Source organism: Fusarium subglutinans (genome assembly GCF_013396075.1).
Source record: "Fusarium subglutinans strain NRRL 66333 chromosome Unknown NRRL66333_c0000145, whole genome shotgun sequence".
NCBI lineage: Eukaryota > Fungi > Ascomycota > Sordariomycetes > Hypocreales > Nectriaceae > Fusarium > Fusarium subglutinans.
Window position 1 is genome coordinate 41,683 of NW_023502208.1, and position 20,398 is coordinate 62,080.

The window sequence follows — 20,398 nt, forward strand, 5'->3', positions numbered from 1 at the left end:
GTGTTGATAGAATTGTTGGATTGAAGTGTGTTCGGCTGGATGGTAACTTGCCGTCAGGAGCTTTGAATGTATCTTGAGCCTAACCTGGTATACCTAAATTAGTTTAATCTTATAAGCCTTTCTAGTCTGAATATTAAATAAAGATTTATAAGCAATATTTTTAGGTTTATATATAATAATCTAATTCTTATAACGATATTAAGGTTAATTTAAATACTATTTACTATATTATATTAAATTATTAATAATTATATTTATAGGCTTAATCCTTACTTAATATTAATACCCCAGTTAGCCTGGTCAGTGTCTTACTGATACTCCTTGCTAACTCGCAATACATTTAATACCAGGTTCCTACGACGCAATTGAGGCAACTAGTGTTGGGAATTAAACTAAATTATAAGCTGAATCCTTGGCCATTGGCTCGGCTGTATGGCTATGGTACATCGCTGGGCTATCATTCCTTGATCTGTTATACGATGAGGGGAAAGCTCGGAGTCAATAAGCCCATATTAGAATTACTACACTATACCCCGCAATGATACGGAGTTCTGACCATTTAGAAACTCGTTATTCCGGCGGCGCATAGCACAAATGAAAAGAAATACTAGGATCGCTTATTGTCCAAGCATCAGTATATGCCTGAAAGGAACCCTGTCTTTTAACGAGACTCGGCCGAGGCTGACACGAAGCGAGATTTAGTAGTGCTCAGCCCTTATCCTATATAAACGACTGCTAAAAGAAAGCCATATTTCAAATCGCGACGCTACTACAAGCCACATCTTAGTCATTACCATTAATCGAGAGATCCTTTATCATGCGATACTTCTTTGCTCTTTGCTACTTAATCCAGTCTATCTCTGCCCCCAGTCTGTCGATAGAGTCTTCTGGTGGCAATTCCTCAAGCCAGCTTCTCTGCGGCGTGCTTTACGAGGTACCAGAACGCTTCCTCTTGAATTCGCATACCCTGTCAAACTCACGTTGCTTTATAGGATATTTATCACTCTGGGGATGGCGGTTTGTACGGCGAATTGATCCGCAATTGTGCTTTTCAGGGTTTATCTAAAGATCGCGTTGCTAGCCTCGACTGCACTTTGGACTTTTGGCACCTAGTCGGCGGTGTTACCCTCTCTGTTGATGATTTAAAGCCTGTGTTGTCTTCCAGCCTGCCGTATTACCTACGCATAGATGTCCCTAAGGGAGCAACTGGCAAGGTAGGCTTCTATAACAACGGCTTCTGGGGTTTTGACGTTGATGCTACCGAGCGGTATATCTCCAGCCTACAAATCAGAGGCGACTATAACGGTTTGGTCGAGGTTTATTTTAACAACTCTATCACGGGGCATAAACTGTCTAGTGCTTCTGCCAAGGTGACCAAGATAAACCCTAATAGCTGGAAGAAGATCGAAACTCCTCATTTTAAGCCTACTTCTTTACCTAGAAACCCTAACAACACATTTTACTTCACTTTTGAAGGCTAAAAGCTTGCTGGAAAGTCCCTCCATATTAACCTGCTAAGTCTTTTCAAGCAAACCTATAAGAATCGTGGCAATGGTCTGCGAAAAGACCTTGCACTAGCTGTGGATGACCTAGGCGCCTTATGGATCAGATTGCCGGGCCGCAATAACATGGAAGGTCTTTGCTTTCCCTATCACTTTAAGTGGAACGAGACTTTCGGCGAACTCAAGAACCGACCTGGTAGACTGGGCACTTGGGGTGATATCAACACGGACGGCTTCGATATCCTTGAGCAGATGCAGATGGCCAAGGACTTGGACCTTACTGTTGTGCTTGGACTCTTTGCTGGGCTCTATCTCAATGGAGACATTATTGCAGAAGAGGATCTTGGGCCTTACGTCGATCTGGCTTTGAGCGAACTAGAGTTTCTCATGGTGAGTATTCCCAGCCGTCGATCTTTGCTCAGCTTACTGATTGACTAGGGTGATGCATCTACAAAGTACGGTTCGCTGCGTGCCTCTCTCGGATACCGCAAGCCGTTCACTGTTGACTGGGTCGAGATCGGAAATGAGGACTACCTCAACGGCGGTACATCGACATACTACTCGTACCGCTTCAAAGCATTGTACGACGCCATTCGTGCCAGGTACCCCAAGATGAACGTAGTCTCATCTATCAATCCGTCACCATCACCTGACAAAGGAAGCGGAGGCATGGTTGACATTCATACCTATGATAACGAAGCCCATTTCGTCAAATTGTTCAACACCTTCGACCAGGCGAGCCGAGATTATCCCGTATTCGTGGCTGAATATGCAGCCATCCGATCGGGCTCAAACACCGGTGGTGAAATTGGCGCGCAAACTTTCTCGATGGCTTGTGCAGAGGCAATATTTCTGCTCGGCTGTGAGAGAAACTCAGACGTGATTATAGGTAGTGCGTATGGCGCTTTCATCAAGCAATATGACGAAGAGCCGGGAACCGTGGCAGTGATGAAACACACAGCCAACCAGATCCTCAAGACGAACAGCTTTTATGTACAAAAGCTCTTCGCTGCCAACTTGGGTTCCGAGACTGTCCCTGTCAATGCCACTGGAGGAAGTTTCGGTCCTGTCTATTGGTCTGCAACAAAGAATGGGGGCAAGACCTTGCTTAAGCTGGTCAACTACAATGGCAAAAAAGGTGCTGCTAATGCGGTCAAGGTCACGGTCAAGGGATCCAAAGCCAACAGGGCTACGCTCCACTGTCCTCTCCGCACCAGACGGGTCTAGTGTCAATAACCTCCTTGGTAATGGAGGCGAAACAAGCTCAATCAAGACGACCACCCTCAAAGCAGAGGATAAAGTATTCTCGGTGGTCTTTTCGAAGCCTTATGAGATAGCCGTTCTACGCATTTGAGCCGGGTTGGTGTTGGCTATGTTACTCGGATAGGTACCAAACTAAGCAGAACGGGACAGCAGTCATGGGGAGGGCGATGACACTCGTGGTTGATAACACCACTCCGATTCTGCTGGCACGATGAGGTAACCATTTTTGTGTTTTAAGTGTGTTCGGCTAGAAGGAAACGTACCGTCAAGGGGTTTATTCCATGCAATTGCTGTCGAAAGTTATAGACTCGGTCGAGGCAACGTCAAGACCGACGACAGCGCCAGAACGATGCCGGACGGAATGCGTCTATCGGCTTGACCGTGTAGAATGAGATTGTAGTTAGCAAACCCCTCGCTCTTATTGCTGAGAGGAAAGGCACAATTCCTACCAGTCTTGCACGTGCCTACCTATATTATGGATGAATATTCATATGTAACCTGATGGTCGATCGAGTACTTTAAGAGCGCTTGGCCTAAGATATTGAAACAGACTCCAAAGGAATTTAGTGATGCTGTGGTGAGAAGGAGCTGCGTTTCATATTGATTCAAGCCTGACTAATCCCCAAGCTAGAGCACCAGACCCATCGGAGTTCCTCCGCGCAAACAGCTTACCGCAAAACGGCTGAACACCAAGCGCCTATAAAACATTCTAATAACAACTTACGGCCGCTGTCCTCAGCCAAGCTCTACATAATCTTGATCAAAATGAACTTTTACCTAGCACCTCCCGTGATCAAAGCAGAGATTTATCTACGCATTCCAGACGATAAGCGCTGCTTGGGCCAAGAGTCAGAATGGCGCGGGGGCTTCGCGGGGTCGTTCCAGCACATCTTCCTTGAGGGGCCCATTGTCGATAGCGCTGGGAATCTCTATGTCGTGGATATTCCGTACGGTCGCATTCTCAAGATTGATGCCGACAAGAATTTTAGTGTTGCGTGCACTTGGGATGGCGAGCCGAATGGGCTCGTGGGGGCCGCTGATGGGCATCTATTGGTGGCGGATTATAAGCAGGTATGCGCAATTTGTACTTGGGTTATTACTGATGCTAATTATGATAGGGCATACTATCGTTCAATCCAGAGACGGGAAAGATTGGTCCAAAGTTGACAAGAAAGAATCTTGAGCGGTTCAAAGGACCTAATGACTTGATCGTTGACTCAAAGGGTAATCTCTACTTCACGGATCAAGGCCAAACGGGTATGACAGACCCAACAGGTCGCGTCTACCGTGTATCACCCGATGGAAGACTCGACACACTCCTTGACAACGGTCCCTCACCCAATGGTCTCGTCCTCTCACGAGACGAGCGCTTCCTCTACGTCGCCATGACACGCGCAAACCAAGTCTGGCGCTTACCTCTACACGCAGACGGCACTACCTCCAAAGTCGGCGTCTTCTTCCACTCTTTTGGCAACGCGGGTCCTGATGGTCTTGCACTTGACGAGGAGGGTAATTTGTTCATCTGTCATCCAAGTCTTGGTTCAATCTTTGTAGTGGATACACACGGAATACCCAGGGCTCGAATTATTAGTGGTTCTCCGGGGATCAATCTGACAAATTGTTGTTTTGGGGGACCGGAGCATAAGACTTTGTTTATTACTGATAGCCTGGAGGGGAATATTCAGAAGGTGGAGTGGCATTGTCGGGGAGCTGTGGCTGCGCCGATGCTGAAACAGAGTAAAGAGCAGTCATAGCGAGAATATAGGCCTTCTACCGCGTTGTATCTTACTTGTTGAACACCGTTCACATGAACTGATTTGATAAGAGTGTTATTTTGAGTTGATAGATCACCCCACTGCTGATGCTCACATTACGCGCCTCATACGTTAAACACCGTGGTATGCTTTATCAGCCATCTCTCTTGTCTCATGAGCCGGGAGACAATTAGAAGTATATGACAGACTATTGCTTTCTGATTCTATGGCCCTTTCTTGAGACAGGACAATGACCTGGGAGTCTAGGCCCTGGGTAGCGCCTGAAACGCAATGTGCACAGTTCACTTTACAGTCTGAGCAGCGGTTCTATGACAACACACCGGTATCCTCAGTGGCAGTTCGCCCAAGGTTTCGCAACGCAATATTGTCTCCGGATAACTTAATCAAACTCAGCTCAGCTCCCGTCCGCCAGCGCAACTTACCGGGTCGTTTGCCGGGGCGTTCCTCAATGTAACACAATCACTGACTCGTGACGAGGGTTAGCCCATCTCATCAGCAGCTAGCCCAAATCTACACTCCGAAACCTCCTCCGGATCCAGCCCGATAGCACTAGGACATGCTCCGACGACACTTTGACTCCACGCTAAACAAGGGGCTCACTCCGATATCTGGGGAAGTTGGATCTCGGGGAATCAAGCTCATCCCCGCCTTTTTTCTCCGCGAAGTGGGCGTTGCATTTATTTTCTCCACGCTTGGAGTCGGTAATCCCCGTTGACTCTCTGGGGAAGGGGTTTCCGCGAGGCTGGACAGGATATAATTCACCCACTTTCTCCTGCCCGTAATCTCATCCCCCAGCTCCAAGCTCTCGTCCACTCCCCCATTTTCATCACTTACAACCGTTCACAATGGCAAGACCAAATATGATCAAGGCCACCAGACGTGCCATCAAAGACAGTCCCAGGGAGATCTTCAACTGGTATCTCCTCATGTGTACCTGCATCTGGAGTTTCTCTGGTGTCGCCAAGGGTTTCGACGAAGGTCAGTCTCACCTCCATCCGCCGCCAATACTAACTAATCACTTGGCAATGACACAGGAAACATCGCCTCCCTCGTCATTATGGAGGTCTTCAAAGAGCGGTTCGGGATCGATAAACAGACCGATCATCAATATGCAAACACAAAAGGCTGGATCGTGGCTATCGCTACGGCTGGTGCAGTCTTTGGATGTTTGGGTTGTGTTTGGCTTACCCAGCGGCTGGGACGGACACGTACCTTTCAGTTCTTCACTGTTGTATATATGGCTGGTATCTTTGGCCAGACGTTTAGTAGTGGTAACCCTGGTGCTCTTTATGCGACTCGTGTCATTGCTGGTATCGGTGTTGGCGCGACGACCGTCTTGCCTTCGGTCTACATCGCAGAGGTATGCCTTCCGCTCTGCCCTTCAATATCTGTAGCTGACGTTCAGTGTCACTCAGATATCACCCCAGCCCATTCGCGGTCTCTTGACGCTCCAATACACCTGCTGCCAACAGCTCGGCGTTGTCTTTAGCTTCTTCTTCAACTATGGCGTCACCAAATACCACGCCGGAACAAACCTACAATGGCAGCTCCCAACCGCACTTCAGCTCATTCCAGCTCTCATCTGGGGTGTCGGTACATTCTTCACTCCTGAAACGCCCCGCTTCTTGCTTAGACAGAACAAGAGAACGGAGGCACTTGCTACGCTGTCTCGCTTCCGAGGACTCCCAGAAGATCATTCCTACGTTCAATCTGAGTTCCAGGGTATTGAGAGCCAGTTGAACCATGAGATTGAGATTGTTTCTGGTGCCAATACTTGGGACTTGATCAAAGAGACCTTCACAGATCTCTCTAACCGACGACGCTTCGTTCTCATGTTTGCTTGCCATGTCTTTGGACAGTGGTCCGGTGCCAACGCCGTCACTCAGTACAGCCCTACTATCTTTGGATATCTGGGCATTGAGGGCACTGAAGCTCGCTTCTTGGCTACTGGGTGTTATGCCATCTTGAAGTTTGTGTCCGTGCTCATTTTCTCTGTGTTTGTCATCGACTTCATCGGCAGACGTCGATCTCTCATGACTGGTATCACCATGCAGATCTTCAACTCTGGCTTTTGTTGGAGCTTATCTAAAGGTCACCAATGGTTGGACCCCGGAGAAGATTGAGGCAAGCTCATCTGCTATGGCAGCTACTCGCGCAGCTATTGCAGCCATCTACATCCACGCCATCGCTTGGTCCATCGGCTGGTTCTCCATTCCATACCTCGTCTCAGCCGAAGTCTTCCCTCTCAGAATTCGTTCCATCAATGTCTCCATTCTCATGGCTGTTCACTGGGCCATGTATTTTGACTGCTCACGTGCCATGCTCGTAAGCTTCTGGTTCATTCCGAACTTCCCTGACTCGACTGGTACATATTTCATCACCGAGGAAGAGGCAGCTATGGCTCAATATCGTCAGACTGTGTCCGCTGGTGGCATCGCTGAAGATGATGCTGGAAGCTACTGGGATGGTTTCTGGATGTGTATGAAGGAGCCATTTGCCCATCTCTTTGCGGCTATTCACTTCTTCTTGATCATCGCACAGTCATACAAGGACTTCTTCCCTTCCGTGAGTAACCTCTCATTCTTCCTTTGACTGTGAGCCTTGTACTAACATCGTCGTAAGATCGTCGCTACCATTGGATTCTCCGGTACCACTACCTATCTCATTCAGGCCCCTCCTCCTATCATCGCCTTCATTGCGATGATGGGCATCTCGTGGTCTTCTGGTCGACGACTGGAACACGGTTATCACATCATCGTTCCTATTCTTCTTACTCTGATCGGCTGTGCTGTCATGATCACCACGCTTAATGTGGGCGCCCGATACTTCTCCATGATCCTGCTCGTCGTTGGTCCGTTCGTTGGTCTCAACGTAAGCTCCCTCACCTATTCACCATCTATCAGACGACCACTCACTAACTTATTCCCAGATCCAAATCTCTTGGGAGACAACTGTTGTCCCTCGTCCCCGCACAAAACGTGCTGCCCTCATCGCGTACGCCAACTGTGTTTCATCTGTTTCCCACTGGTTCACACCATACTTCTTCCTCCGAAACCAAGAACCTTACTATCAGACCGGAGGAGGTGTTATCATTGCAGGCTGTGGTCTCGTTGTGGTGTTTGTCCTCATCACGAAGTGGTACGTGGCTAAGAAGAATAAAGCCCTCAAGGCTGCAGAGGATGCAGCTGGTGAGCCTGAGGGATGGAGATTTGCTGGTTAGTGGATGGCTAGAAGCTCATGATCCGAGTTACCAGCAGGTAGATTGTCGAACAAGATCGTTCTGGGTTCCTAGAGCTCTTCATCTATTGTACTTCTCTGTCCCATCCCCGCACGAGATTATTTAGTCTTGGAATACTATTGGATACACCCACAGCTCTTCGTTCTTTTGGGGCCAATCATGCATCCTAAGAACCATCTTCATTATCTTTCCCGGCTCCTCAATCGTTGGAGCCAGATTCGGATTCAGATCCAGAGTTGAATTATGTACCCGACGGGCCAGAAGTCGATATTGCTAAAACCTCATGTTCACTCTCCTCACCCTCTTCTTCGCCTTTTTGTGTAAAGCTTTTGTGCACCGGATGCAGGATATCAGCGTGCTGATAACACTTATCACAAAGGCATAACCATTGGCACGTCTCACAACACCAATACATCCCGTAGATGAGCTACAATGTGAGATTAGCAGGTACCGGAGAAGATCACCAAATACTAACCGATAAGCAATAATCACAACAGGCATTCTCCTGTCGAATTCCCCTCTTTGCTGTAGCCTTTGAGGTCTCTGTATCTTCGGCGGTGTCCTCGTTATTATCCTTGTACGTTGGGACGCTACTATTGAGCAATGATATCACGTCTGGATCACAATTGTGATAGTGAGCAATGCTGAGCGGGCTCCATGTCTCTTTGCCCTGTTTAACAATCACATCTGTCTTGGCCCCATGCTCAATGAGAAGTTTAATAACATCAGCGCTGAGTGACGGCTCTCCCGTATTTTCTGGCTTAAGTAGTGTTAAACCGTGACGAGGTGCCCAGCAAAGCGGTGTCCAACCATCAATATCAGGGACATCGATATCCAGCTTGTCACCCATAAGCGAGATGATCTTCTTCACAACTTGGAGTCTTCCTGTCTGTGCAGCCCAATGCAACGGCACACGTCCCTGCTTATCTTTAGCATACAAGTCGCCACCTCGCTCCAGGATAGCCTCAAAGTTGGCCAAGCCATGACATGCCGCAAAATGTATAGGCATGCGGCCCATGTCGTCCTTGACATTGACTGTGGCGTGTTCTTGCTCAAGAATGAGGTTGATGACAGGAGGGAGACTTCCAAATGCAGCCGAGTTGATCGCATAGCCCCAGACACCAGCTTTTACTGTTACATCCGCATGTGCGCTCTCGTGTCCCGTCAAGAGATAGCGGACCATGCTCTCATGCTCCAGCGCCTCGATATGATATTGAGCAAGGAATAGTGCTTGTAGAGGCGTGCCCAGAAAGTTTTCGGTTGCATTCACGTTTGCACCGTGCTCAACAAGGAATTTGATGATATCAAATCGACCTGCTCTGCAAGCTTGATGTAGAGGTGAACCATAGTACGGGGACAGTGAGTTGACATTCGCTCCGCGCTTGATGATATACTGCACCTTTTCGAAGTCACATTCTGCGTATACTTGCAGGGGGGTAAGTCGCCCTCCGGCCCCAATCTCAATGTCCGCGCCAGCATTAACCAGCCGCTTCAGATCTCGGATCTCAAGATTACGATAGTGAAGAACCCCAAGCCCATTATTTGCCGTGTCGTTAAGATCGATCCTTGAAGGAAATTCTAAGATAGTGGAAAGGGTTCCGCCAGCTATCGCAAGGTGAACGATTGATCTTCCTGTCTCCTTGTCTCGTCGATGCATGTCCGCTCCAGCTTCGGCCAGCATCCGAACGATTCCATGATGGCCTCGGAATGTAGCGCACATGAGAGGTGTCCAGCCTTTGGGCCAATCATTGAGAGGCTCGTCAACTCCAAATCCATACTCAAGATCAACTGTCGCTCCATATTCAAGAAGGGCCTCCACAGCTTCTTCGTAATCAAAGCATGCAGCGTATGTCAGGGGAGTGAACCCGACAGAGAAACCAACATTGGGGTCTGCACTTTTCTCAAGCAACAGACGGGCTATCCGGGGCTGCTCAAGCGCAGAGCAAAGTGGTGCTTGGTTCTCTTTAAAGTGTGAGTTCGGATCAGCACCTGCTTCTAAGAGCATCTCGACCGCTTTGTAGTGTTTCACCAGGACTGCATATTGTAATGGTGTCCGCATATCATCGCTGGCCAGATTCGCGTCGGCACCGTGATCTAGCAGCATCTTCAAAGCTTTGTCTCTTCGGCCAGAGTCGTCTGCTGGTGTACTTGCGTACGAGCATATCAGAGCGGTAAGTGGGGTGTTCCCCTCGCGGTCCTTACAGTTAACATCTAATTCGAGCTCCAGAAGTCGTTCCAGCATACCTAGACCAGCGCCCTTTAGCTCAGCCCCTACGCTTGTGACCAGAAGGGGTTTCTTGAGGGCCTTGCTCAGATAGTCAGCCCCAGCTTCAAGAAGCGTATTGAAGATATCGATGCGGGCATGGATAACTGCCCAATGCAACGGAGGTCCAGAAGGTCCAGGAATATTCGGATTGGCTCCGTTGTCTAGAAGTAGCCTGATGCATTTCATGAAACCATTGTCAGTCGCCGCATGTAAAGGTGTCCACTGACCATCTCCAGTGTGAGAATCTGAGATGCCCATGTTCGGGTCTGCGCCTTTCTCCAACAGCAGTTTCACTGTGTCAAGGCTTCCCCCTAGAACCGCGAGATATAAGGGAGTGAAATTCGATTCAGAAGGACAGTCGATAATGACCTGTGACTCCTCTAGAATGGCTTTGACGGTCTCGGTGTGACCTTCAAGGGCGGCCTTATGAAGCGGGTTTCTTCCAGACAAGCTGTTGTACTCTATATTTGCGCCATGCTTCAACAGAACTCTGACTGTATTTGCATATCCATGACGTGCTGCCTGACATAGAGGGGATGACTGCATGGATGTCTCGTTTCTCCAGTCGACATCTGGATCTGCAGGACATCCAAGACTGAGTATCTTCTCGGCAAAGCCCTCTAAACCCAGATTGGCAGCCCGATAGATCAAAACAGGCGGCCACTCAAAGTTTTCATGTATCTTCCCCTTAGCCTCTATCTTCTCCAGCAGGGCATTCATCAGCTCCTCATTGCCAGAGGAGCTTGCAGCCTTGAGTACATCCCATGTCTCGTCTGGCGTAAAGTCGTATTCGCCAAGAAGATCCTCAACCACTTGTTTCTGTCCTTTGCTGGCTGCTTCGATCAGACCTCGTAACGCATCATCACTACCTAGCGGCTCCACCACATTAGGGAGGCCAAGTCCAGCAAAGATTGGGAACAGAGACTGGAAGCAAGGAGAGCGTCTGGTGGCAGGGTTAGATAGACACCACTGGGCTTTGGCCAGGGTCTGAACCATGTCCTTCTTTGATGATAAGCCAGATATGTCTGGAAGAGGGGAGCTGAGAGAATAGTGATGTGCCCACGCCTGGATAGCATATGAGGCAAGGTTTGTGCGGTCTGGGAAAGGCGGTGTCTCGAAGGTTGCTGAGTCTGTATTGGCGAAAGTCTCCCTGACATACTCTTGAACAGCGTCTCGAGATAGGTAGGCCAGGCACATGCTTTGAATTAGATGATGAGCTTTTCCTTTGATCTTGTGCCACAGATAATCCTTCTCTTCAGGCTCTTTTGTTAAAGAATGGTTGTTGACCATGATTTCGTGGAAGCATGGGTACTTAAACCTGACCTCGTTATGATCCACCTCAAGAATACCAGCAAAGTCGTTCTCAATCTTTTCGACAAACTTGTCGACAGCCATGAAACTAGGAGAGACTTTGCTACATTCCCTCTCATCTGAAAACGAGATGATAATGGCAAGTTCCCAGATTGTGAGTGGTCTGACAGCGTATAAGAGCCAGGAGAAGAGGCATTCCATAGAGTCCTGGTTGGGGTACTTCTTGAGCACAGCATTCAACACAGATACCATAGCCTTGTCACCCTCCTCCACTTGTTTTGAAAGGCCCAATAAGCCGAGAGTGTCATCAGTCGACATCTCCTCAGGCCATTCTTCTCGAATTCTGAGCTGCTCACATATAATATGGCGCACTGGAGGATCTAACTTTTCCATGAACCGCAGCTCCTCGAGGAGCTGCTGTTCACTGAAAGCCAGATCCTCTCTTGAGCTTATCAGTGCTTTGATGTCACTCTCCAAATTTTTCGCCGCGAACTCTCCCAGCTCCCCAGAAGATATATCAATAGGGACACAAAAAGGACCCGATAGCTCTTCGCTCAGAGCACCAGGCTCAATACTTGTAACTACAATCTTCCAGGGGGACTCGCTGTTGTGATACCTTTTAGTGATGTGGTCCAGAAATATCTTTCGTGACGCTTTTGTGCACTCTTCAAAGTAATTCATGACAATGATCGTCTGTTTGACTTCTGCTGAGACTCTGAACATCTCGAGAAATTGAATCAGATCTGTTTCAGTCCATCCCCGTTCATTTTCAATCTGGCTGCAGAGTCTTTCGATGGCAGGTCCAAGTCTTGGGTGATGACTGCAAATCTGAGCCAAGAAGGTAGCGATCATGTCCCGAATACTATCAGCACGCACATCGAATCTGTCGAAAGAGAAGTATAGAACAATTTCCCGTCGCTTCCCCTTCGCGGCCTCATCTTCAAGAGCGTAGAATACACTCTCAGCCACATCTCTGACGCTATAACTGCCGTGAAGGTAGAGTATTTGAGGACAAGAACTGCTCAACCAAGTTTGATAATCTGGTAGATCAGCCAAAGGGTTAGGTTCAACCTTGTTACGGAGCGGATAGATTGGAGACGCTAGAGCAAGAAGCTTTCTCTCTTGGGCATATTGTCGTGCTCCGATGGACTCTTTCGCCTCCCGGACATCTGATAAGAACTCTTAGTTATACTAATAACACGATGATCGTATTTCATGAACATACCTGGCTCTATCTTGGCAAGATACTTAGTAAGAGGAGAATAGTCCGTCCCAGTTGGTGCTGTCAGTGTCTTTTCCAGCGGTATACCCAATGTCGCACAGTAAGCGTCGAAACCCTGATTTCAAGTAAGTCTTGTGTTATACGGCGATGGCACCTGACGTTGAACTACTCACCCCACTACTCGTCTCTCCTTGAGAGTGAAGACTTATGATGTGGCTTCGCAGCGCGATATGTGAGGTTATGAAGAGACCATTCACTTGGATGATGGCTCTGGTAAGTCTTGATATTGAGGTCACTGAAGGCCGCGGCTTGCCAGAAGTATGAGAGTAATTTTCATAGAGAAAGCTAGCCAGCCTCGTTTCCAAGTCAGCTTTGTCTCTCTGGCGGTGTGGACAGCCATTGAAGATCTGTAGTGCGTCAGACCGAGTAAGCTATGTAACATATAGGGCTTACTCACCAGAATTCGTGTCATCTCTGGTATGTCTTGCCATGAGCTCCTGTCAAGGGCAGCCATAACAAGAGCCTATGCTTGGTTGGTACACGTTGCAATACTCCAGCACTTCTAAGCCTCATCACTTACATCTTTGACAATAGTACCTCCGATATCATGGCTGATAAAGTATATCAGACGCTTCTGTGCATAAATCTCCATGTCAGGCTAAAAACTGTATTAGGATGGTGAGTTCTCCCATACCTTGGTCTCGCCGGAACGTTTTGACCGTAACCCATTGAGCAATCTCAATGTAACTCGCCGGATTGCCTCTCGAGATCTATGACCAAAGAAAAGTTCGGAAGAGTCATAATCGAATTGAAACACCCGGCAGCTGCTGCGAGCGTTCTTGGGCTTCTCCCAGCCTTCCTCAGCGATTTGGGTAACCCAAGCTGAGCTAACAGATCCACGGCTCGGCGCAAAGTCTTTGCCGTGCCGATTGCCACAGACTCCGGGTATGACAATGAAACTGGAGATAATCAGCGCCGCAGGCATGCTTTTAGTGCGCTACTTACTCTATAAGTCGAGCTTCAGTAGCCTGATCACTTATATCACTGTCTGATGATACCTCTTGCCACACAAGACGCAGCGCTTCCTCTTTTAACTGATCTCCTGCAGCTGTGATCAGATTTGAATCTGAGACTGTTCCCCCACTATTTTTGCAACTCTCTTGCTTCTGTTCTTTTGTTTCCTTGGCATCATTGATTTGTTTATCCTCATTCCTATCTTGCTCCTGAACAGAAAGAGGTTGAAGCGGGACTAAATTGTCGGAAGACGACACAGAATTCGGCATTTCATATTTTTGAGTGTTTCTTAGAAAGTTAACTAAGGTTCCAAGAATGCCTTCTCGCTTTTCACTGGACTTTTCGTAAGAACAAAACCCGGTCAGTAATTGATCCGCACTTGTCGGCATGTGGAGACTCACCGTAACCATGATCGACATGGGTAGAGCTTAAGATGATTTACATAGTAGTATATGTTAGCCGCCAATAGTGCAATAGCCAAATACGAAGCAAGAGTGGTTAAATTAAAATTCTTTTCCAAGGATCAGACGAATAAAATCCCTCACGGTACCTTGGCCCGTGCGTACACATTCTGATACCCTAAACCACTATGATCTACCGAGGCCTACGGAGCTAAACCTCCTGCTCACTGACCCTTAAAAAAAGGCTTGACGAAGTCGATCCCCATAAATTCATCCAAGTCAAGTCATTCTAGATCTTCGATATAGTAAGCTTTGCAAGGGTTATTTGTAGACCTAAATATACCTCTAAATGCAGTGTCCAGTCCCCAGTGGATAGCAAGAAGGTTGTCTTACATTTCTTCACCGCGGAAAATAAGTACGGCAGTCTGATATTGCAGACCCAGTCGTGTAGAGCCAGAAAATGACCTTACGTATTAGCAATTTTTGACTATATTATGTATAAAGTCCTTGTGCCCCAGATGCAGAGGTGAACAATGATGAGGCGATAGTGAGTTAACGTTAGCTCCGCGCGTGACAATATACTGCACCTTCTCGAAGTCACAGTCTGTGTATACTCTCTACTCTCCCTCCCAGTTGAGGATAATACGATCTCAGCATCAATAGCGTTCCGGCAATTATTTCATACGAAGGCACCTCTCTGTAATCGATGTCTCGTCGAGGAGGAGCGTTCAATTGAGGTGGAACAATCGCCACTTTGTGAGGGATTAACCAAAGACCGAGAGTCCATAGTTCTGTTGAGCATCTGTCTCATCAGAAAGACCTCGGTATTGTTAAAGTTTCAGTATGTTAAGTCGCAAAGCTTGGTCGTTGATAAGGAGCTCGAAATAAGTAAGTCCTGTGATTCTTCTCACAGGGCAGCCATTCTTCCAGTGGCGAGATTTGGTGGAGACAGCTAACCCCCAAGTTCGTGAGCTATGGCAAGGTAATGCAGAAAGCCCGATCGGGTACAACGTTTAGGGAACCAAGCCATTGCACTAGCTTCAGTAGCAAAAAGTGGCTGTCTTGGAAAGCATGGAGTTCAAGTGATCACATACCATCACTGCGACACTGCAGAATAACTGTGACGATCAACCTCTAACAGCACAGTATGGGTACTTCAGCTGGCCGCAATCATTCTTCTTAACCTCATTTATTATCCAAGTATCATCGATTGGAGCGCAGTTGGTTAATGCACGGTGGCATACGTCCGATGCACGTATCTTGACCAATACTCGCTAAAAATAACCATAGATTCTCCATTAGCTACGGCCTTAGCCGCTGTGGCACTCGCCGTTTTTGACCTAGACGCGCTAGTAATGTCTCAAATGAGGCAGCTGAAATGACAGAGCGGGTTAGTCTAGTTGTTCCCCGCGGCGACTAGTGAATCTAGATCACTGAGACCTAGCCCGTGGCTAGCTGATACCTCCACAAGATGCAAATATGGCTTGATTGAAAGACACGGCATAACAAAAGAGGTTCAGTGCACCAGTCACAATCGGAAGCGATATCTGTCACATAACTTAGCTTCAGCCAGAGCCGGAGAGAAGAGCCTCCAGCCGCAGATAAACGGCGTCTGCTTGTGAACTGCGGTCGTCCGCAAGCGAGGTCTTACATCGATCTCAGAGCTATAAATGCCAGCGATATAACCACAAAAGAATTGATCATTACTCATAACACTCACCACATTCTATTAAACATCTCTTACATCATGACAACTTTCACTGGCAAGACCTTTCCCGTTCAGGGAATCCCATCAAATGCCAAGCCGGAGACCAAGAACATCCCGTATGTTCCAGGTCTTCCCTGTCGCCATGACATATCGGAGTTCTTCCCCTCAGATGTCCCCTTGAAGCAAAAGCAGTGGACCTTGATGGTCCTCGGGATGAATCGTTTCAAGGCTCTTGGAGTAGAGAAAAAGCTCTCATACTTCCAGGTCGCTGGGATTCATGCCTATCCTCTGCAGTCCTGGGACGGTGCCGAGCCTCCCCGTAAAGACCCCGAGTGCCCCAAAGACTTGCCTCCTGGTGCCAACCCCTACGGAGGCTACTGCGAGCACAACACAATCACGTTCCCCACTTGGCACCGGCCCTATATGCTCCTCTTTGAGGTGTGTTCCATAGCCACGCTGGCCCCTCTCTCTTGGCCCATGCTAATTACAAAATGTAGAAACTCATCTGGCAGCATATGAAGGAGATCATCGCCGAATGGGGCCTTGATTCCGCTGACGCGGCCGAGTGGCAAGAAGCAGCTGATGCCTGGAGACTTCCTTACTGGGATTGGGCCCGAAAGCAAAAGTACAACGACAAGTATTCCCTCCCTCTTATTCTTACATTCAAAGTCGTCACTGTTTATCCCCCTGATCACCCCAAGGGATTAACTGGGGTGACGAACCCGTTTTACGAGTTCAAGAATCCAGAAACCGAAAATGGAAAGCCAGACGGTGTACCTAGGGCATTTGGAAACATGCCAGAGGAAAAGAAGCAATGGAACATCCACGACAACCCCAAGGGGCTTCCTGTGAGTCCCAAGTTTTATCTTGGACAAAGAAGTGTTTGGTTCTAATTTCTTCTCAGTGGAGCAAGTGTTCTGCCACCAGTCGATACGGCCTTTTCAGCGAAGATGGCATAAACTTCAGGGGCTTGGAAGGTTACAATAACTTTGATCAGGCCAATTACATCCTTGACAATTTCGATAAGAACTGGTACAACCCCTACGACCCGAAGAACGAAGATAGGAAGAAGCTATTTAAGCCTCCGGGAACATTGGCAGATGCTGTCAATCGTCTGTTCTCCAAGAAGTATACCGATTCTTGGGAAACGTTTGCCAGCACTAAATATTGGAAAGAAAGCTGCCAGAAAGTCAGTACTGGTTATCTGTCGCTGGAGTACATCCACAACAATGTCCACGTGAGTCAGTTGGCAGATGAAACGGGAAACGAAAACTAATATCTATGTGACCAAGAATCTCACGGGCGGCTCCAACTATAGCGAGCCGGGAGAAGAGGATATCGGAGGCTACGGACTTGGTCACATGTCAGACGTGCCCGTCTCGGCCTTTGACCCTGTCTTCTGGTTACATCATTGGTATGTTATCTGTGGTAAATCACCCTATGTCTCTAACATTTAACCCAGTAACATCGATCGTCTACTTGCTATGTGGCAGTCATTGAACTGGGGAGCCTGGTTTGACGAGCCTGACTTCCTCAAAGGCACCGGGAAAGTTGAGGATAAGACACAATATGACAACCTCCTACCATTCCACGCGATTGAGACCGAGGACCCAACAACTGGATATTGGACATCCCGCCTTGTGAAGGACTGGACCAAGCTAGGTTATCAGTATGACGACCTTCGCCCTCAGCCGGATGCGATCTTACCTGAGGGAGGTTTGAACGAGGAGAAGTTCAAGAGTGACCTCGAAAAACATATCCAGGATATCTACCCAAGTATTCAGATGTACTATGACGCCCTATTGAAGGACAAGAAGGTCTCTAACGTCGACTTCTTTGGACCTCACAATACGGACAACGAGACTTGGAACGACTTTCTTATCAATGTCATCTACGATCGCTATGCCCTAGATGGTAGTTCATATACTATTCAATTCTGGCTTGGTGGTGACGGAAAGGACCTCGATACAACATTCCGAGACAGAGAGAATCTAATTGGTTCAGTATATTCATTTGCCGGGCTTGAACCAGTTGTTGAGAGCTGCTCCAACTGTGCCAGCCAGAAAGAGAAGAAGGTCCTCTCTCGCGCTCAAGTTCTTCTGACGATTCCCATTATCCATCAGGCGCTGGATAAACGCTTCGAACACATTCACTCCACCATGACGGAGCAAGTTGAAGAGTACCTTGAGAAACATCTTCACTGGAAGTTTGTCGAGATCGGAGGAAAGGTCAGGCCTGCCAGTGACTTTCCCAACACCACCATTTCCGTGTTGAAAGGCACTGGTAAGCGCCAGGCTGAGGATGCAGCGCTTCCACCAGTGTACGCTGACTACAGACCTCTGTATAAGCCTACTGAACTGAAGGCCTGTGGCGTCAAAGAAGGAGAAGGTCTTTTGGGAGTTGCTGCAAACTTGAACTTTAGAACTTTCTAGGGCTAGTTGTGTGTTGATGGCGGTATCCCGCAAGTCAGAAACTCATGTCAGCCCCGCCAGTATCTGAACCAGGATCGACGCTGTGGGGAGTCTAAGGCAAGCAGCTGAGGTTTCCATTGATTAGAGAAGGTCAATAGTTTACAGATAGGCTGTTTTTATGGAATTTGTTTATTACCGAGAGATTTCCAATACATTACTTAAAAAAGAGGCCGTAGGCTGATGTTGGTTGCAAAACAAGTAGAATACAAGTATTGATTGACCCTCTATATCCACTTACTTCGTATCGGTTATCTTGTGTGTGGCTTGCCCCTGTTGAGATGTGTGTGCCTGCCCTTATCCCTCAACCTTCCTGAGTGGCGGGCCACTCAACTAGATCATACCCTTGAGCGTACTATTTAGTGATGATAGATTTGAACAGAAATGTGTGAACCTACCATCGAGGCCAACGAGCAATAGCTCTTATTTCCCTCCGGTCAAAAGGAACATCTAGCATCGATAGCCGCGACGATATATCTTCGAGGACACCGCCATTCGGCATCGGCTGCCTAAGCCTCGGAGTCAACCCTAGGCCAGACATGTCACTTTTCCTTTGGTAGCTGGAAGAAACGCAGCATTGTCATCCCTGACCGAGAAATGTAATGATAAAATGCTAAATTGCTCTTTTCAGCCATTCTTTCGGTCATCAACCAAGTTCTCATCCTTCGAACCCTTAAGAATGGACTACTACGCTGGAAAGATCGTTGTTGTGATAGGTGCTGCTCATGGAATCGGGAGCGCCATAGCCACGGAATACGCAAAGGCTGGTGCCCGTGTCGTACTGGCAGATATTGACGAGGAGACTCAACGCCGTGAATTGGCTACTGCAGTCCCATCAGATGTTGGCATTCCTGACATAGGGCACAACAACGCCGTCTTGGTCCGATCCGGTGGCATTCTCGACCTAGACGTGGCAAGCCTCCAGCTGCAGATGAACGTCAACATCTGCGGCTACATCCGGGTCGTCATGGGCTTTGTCCCCGAGATGATAAAGCGCGGCAGCGGACAAATCGTCAACACCGCGTCCCCAAATGGGACGCTCCCCGCTGCTATTGTTGCGCAGAACCTTCTTCCTCACTGTCTTTGCAAGGCTGCGGCAATCTCGAGGAGTCAGAGCATGCCTGCGAGTCTCACGTCGTATGGTATCAGTGTCAGCGTCGTCTTCCCAGATGTCACGTATACGGAAACAGTCCAGAGCGTCTCTGGATCGTCGTCTGAGGCTTTTCATAAGGGATTCGGTCCATTCTTGAACGAGCAAGGTCAGAGCGCTGAGGTCGTTGGGAAAAACACTGTGGACGGAGTTCGAAGCCGAGAGTTCTTTATCAACACCTGCCCGGGGTTTGAGGATGCATTGGTGACGTATACCAACCGCTCGACTATTATTGACTGGGTCTCTGGGAAAGATAATGTACGTCCTTACCTTGCTGGTATAGGGGCGCTCGAAGGCTCCAATCTTGCACCGCTATTGTTCAGGGAGGGCGTGAGGGTGCTTAGAAGGAAGCTGACCTGTATGTTCAACGACGCTGTAAGCAGGTTGCTTCAGTTGTCCTTGTGGATACTAACACTTAATTACCCTAATTAGGCAGGTCTAATACTGACGCTTCTGTATAGATTTTCCTCTGCTAGTCCATAATTGGACAAGTAAGGCAAGATTTTCTTCATTAGGCTAGAAGACACAGCTTAGATACATCAATGACATACCGGCTCAAGGACCTGTAAAGCGTTCAGAATCTCATAAGCTGCTCAGTATTGACGATGCAGCCAATTGCCGAAGTGCAGAGAGCTGCCGAATATGGTTTAGCTTAGTTGCTTGCTGACATGGCTTCTGCGCGCCTTAGTCAAGACATCCAAGTGCTTCAAATGATTGGCTAGCCCTGAAACTACGAAACTCAACATAACGTCGGATACAGGGAAACCGGCCACCCCCAGAAACCGGCCACCCTCAATAAAATACTAAGAATAAAATAGCATTAAGAACTTAATTAATTAACTACTACTATATTTTTCTAATTAAATAAAATTTATATTAGTAAATATTTAAATAAAACTAAGTATAAAGATCTTTAAATTTAATTCTTTAGATATAATATAATATTCTTCTTAACTATAATACTTTTTATATCTATTTATATGCCTTTAAAATCGCTAGAACCTTTATAAACTTAGTATTTCCATTATATATAACTTTCTTTTTCTTTTTTAGTAAATATTTTTTTTATTTTATTACTAT

At 47.7% G+C, this 20,398-nt stretch overlaps 6 protein-coding genes across 6 annotated transcripts; 5 read left to right on the forward strand and 1 right to left on the reverse strand.

The window, feature by feature from the left end:
• Positions 1-817: 817 nt before the first annotated feature.
• FSUBG_9403 (glycoside hydrolase superfamily) lies at positions 818-2,729 on the forward strand (the record flags this gene model as incomplete). Its single annotated transcript, XM_036687913.1, has 4 exons — positions 818-934; positions 993-1,316; positions 1,485-1,892; positions 1,941-2,729. The coding sequence occupies 4 exons, from the start codon at positions 818-820 to the stop codon at positions 2,727-2,729; spliced, it is 1,638 nt and encodes a 545-aa protein (XP_036535108.1).
• An 801-nt stretch (positions 2,730-3,530) lies between these two features.
• FSUBG_9404 (lactonase drp35) lies at positions 3,531-4,379 on the forward strand (the record flags this gene model as incomplete). The annotated part of the gene is made up of 3 exons (XM_036687914.1): positions 3,531-3,836; positions 3,884-4,274; positions 4,342-4,379. 3 exons carry the CDS (start codon positions 3,531-3,533, stop codon positions 4,377-4,379), a joined length of 735 nt encoding a protein of 244 aa, XP_036535109.1.
• A 1,006-nt stretch (positions 4,380-5,385) lies between these two features.
• On the forward strand, positions 5,386-7,760 carry FSUBG_9405 (quinate transport; the record flags this gene model as incomplete). The annotated part of the gene is made up of 6 exons (XM_036687915.1): positions 5,386-5,518; positions 5,575-5,900; positions 5,956-6,562; positions 6,621-7,105; positions 7,163-7,411; positions 7,470-7,760. 6 exons carry the CDS (start codon positions 5,386-5,388, stop codon positions 7,758-7,760), a joined length of 2,091 nt encoding a protein of 696 aa, XP_036535110.1.
• Positions 7,761-8,238: 478 nt separating this feature from the next.
• On the reverse strand, positions 8,239-13,860 carry FSUBG_9406 (ankyrin 1; the record flags this gene model as incomplete). Its single annotated transcript, XM_036687916.1, has 7 exons — positions 8,239-12,524; positions 12,581-12,692; positions 12,751-12,984; positions 13,035-13,100; positions 13,158-13,211; positions 13,272-13,536; positions 13,583-13,860. 7 exons carry the CDS (start codon positions 13,858-13,860, stop codon positions 8,239-8,241), a joined length of 5,295 nt encoding a protein of 1,764 aa, XP_036535111.1.
• A 1,879-nt stretch (positions 13,861-15,739) lies between these two features.
• Positions 15,740-18,132, forward strand: FSUBG_9407 (uncharacterized protein; the record flags this gene model as incomplete). Its single annotated transcript, XM_036687917.1, has 5 exons — positions 15,740-16,138; positions 16,198-16,548; positions 16,605-16,937; positions 16,993-17,114; positions 17,163-18,132. 5 exons carry the CDS (start codon positions 15,740-15,742, stop codon positions 18,130-18,132), a joined length of 2,175 nt encoding a protein of 724 aa, XP_036535112.1.
• A 715-nt stretch (positions 18,133-18,847) lies between these two features.
• FSUBG_9408 (short chain dehydrogenase) lies at positions 18,848-19,760 on the forward strand (the record flags this gene model as incomplete). Its single annotated transcript, XM_036687918.1, has 2 exons — positions 18,848-19,693; positions 19,755-19,760. The coding sequence occupies 2 exons, from the start codon at positions 18,848-18,850 to the stop codon at positions 19,758-19,760; spliced, it is 852 nt and encodes a 283-aa protein (XP_036535113.1).
• Between the last annotated feature and the right edge of the window lie 638 nt (positions 19,761-20,398).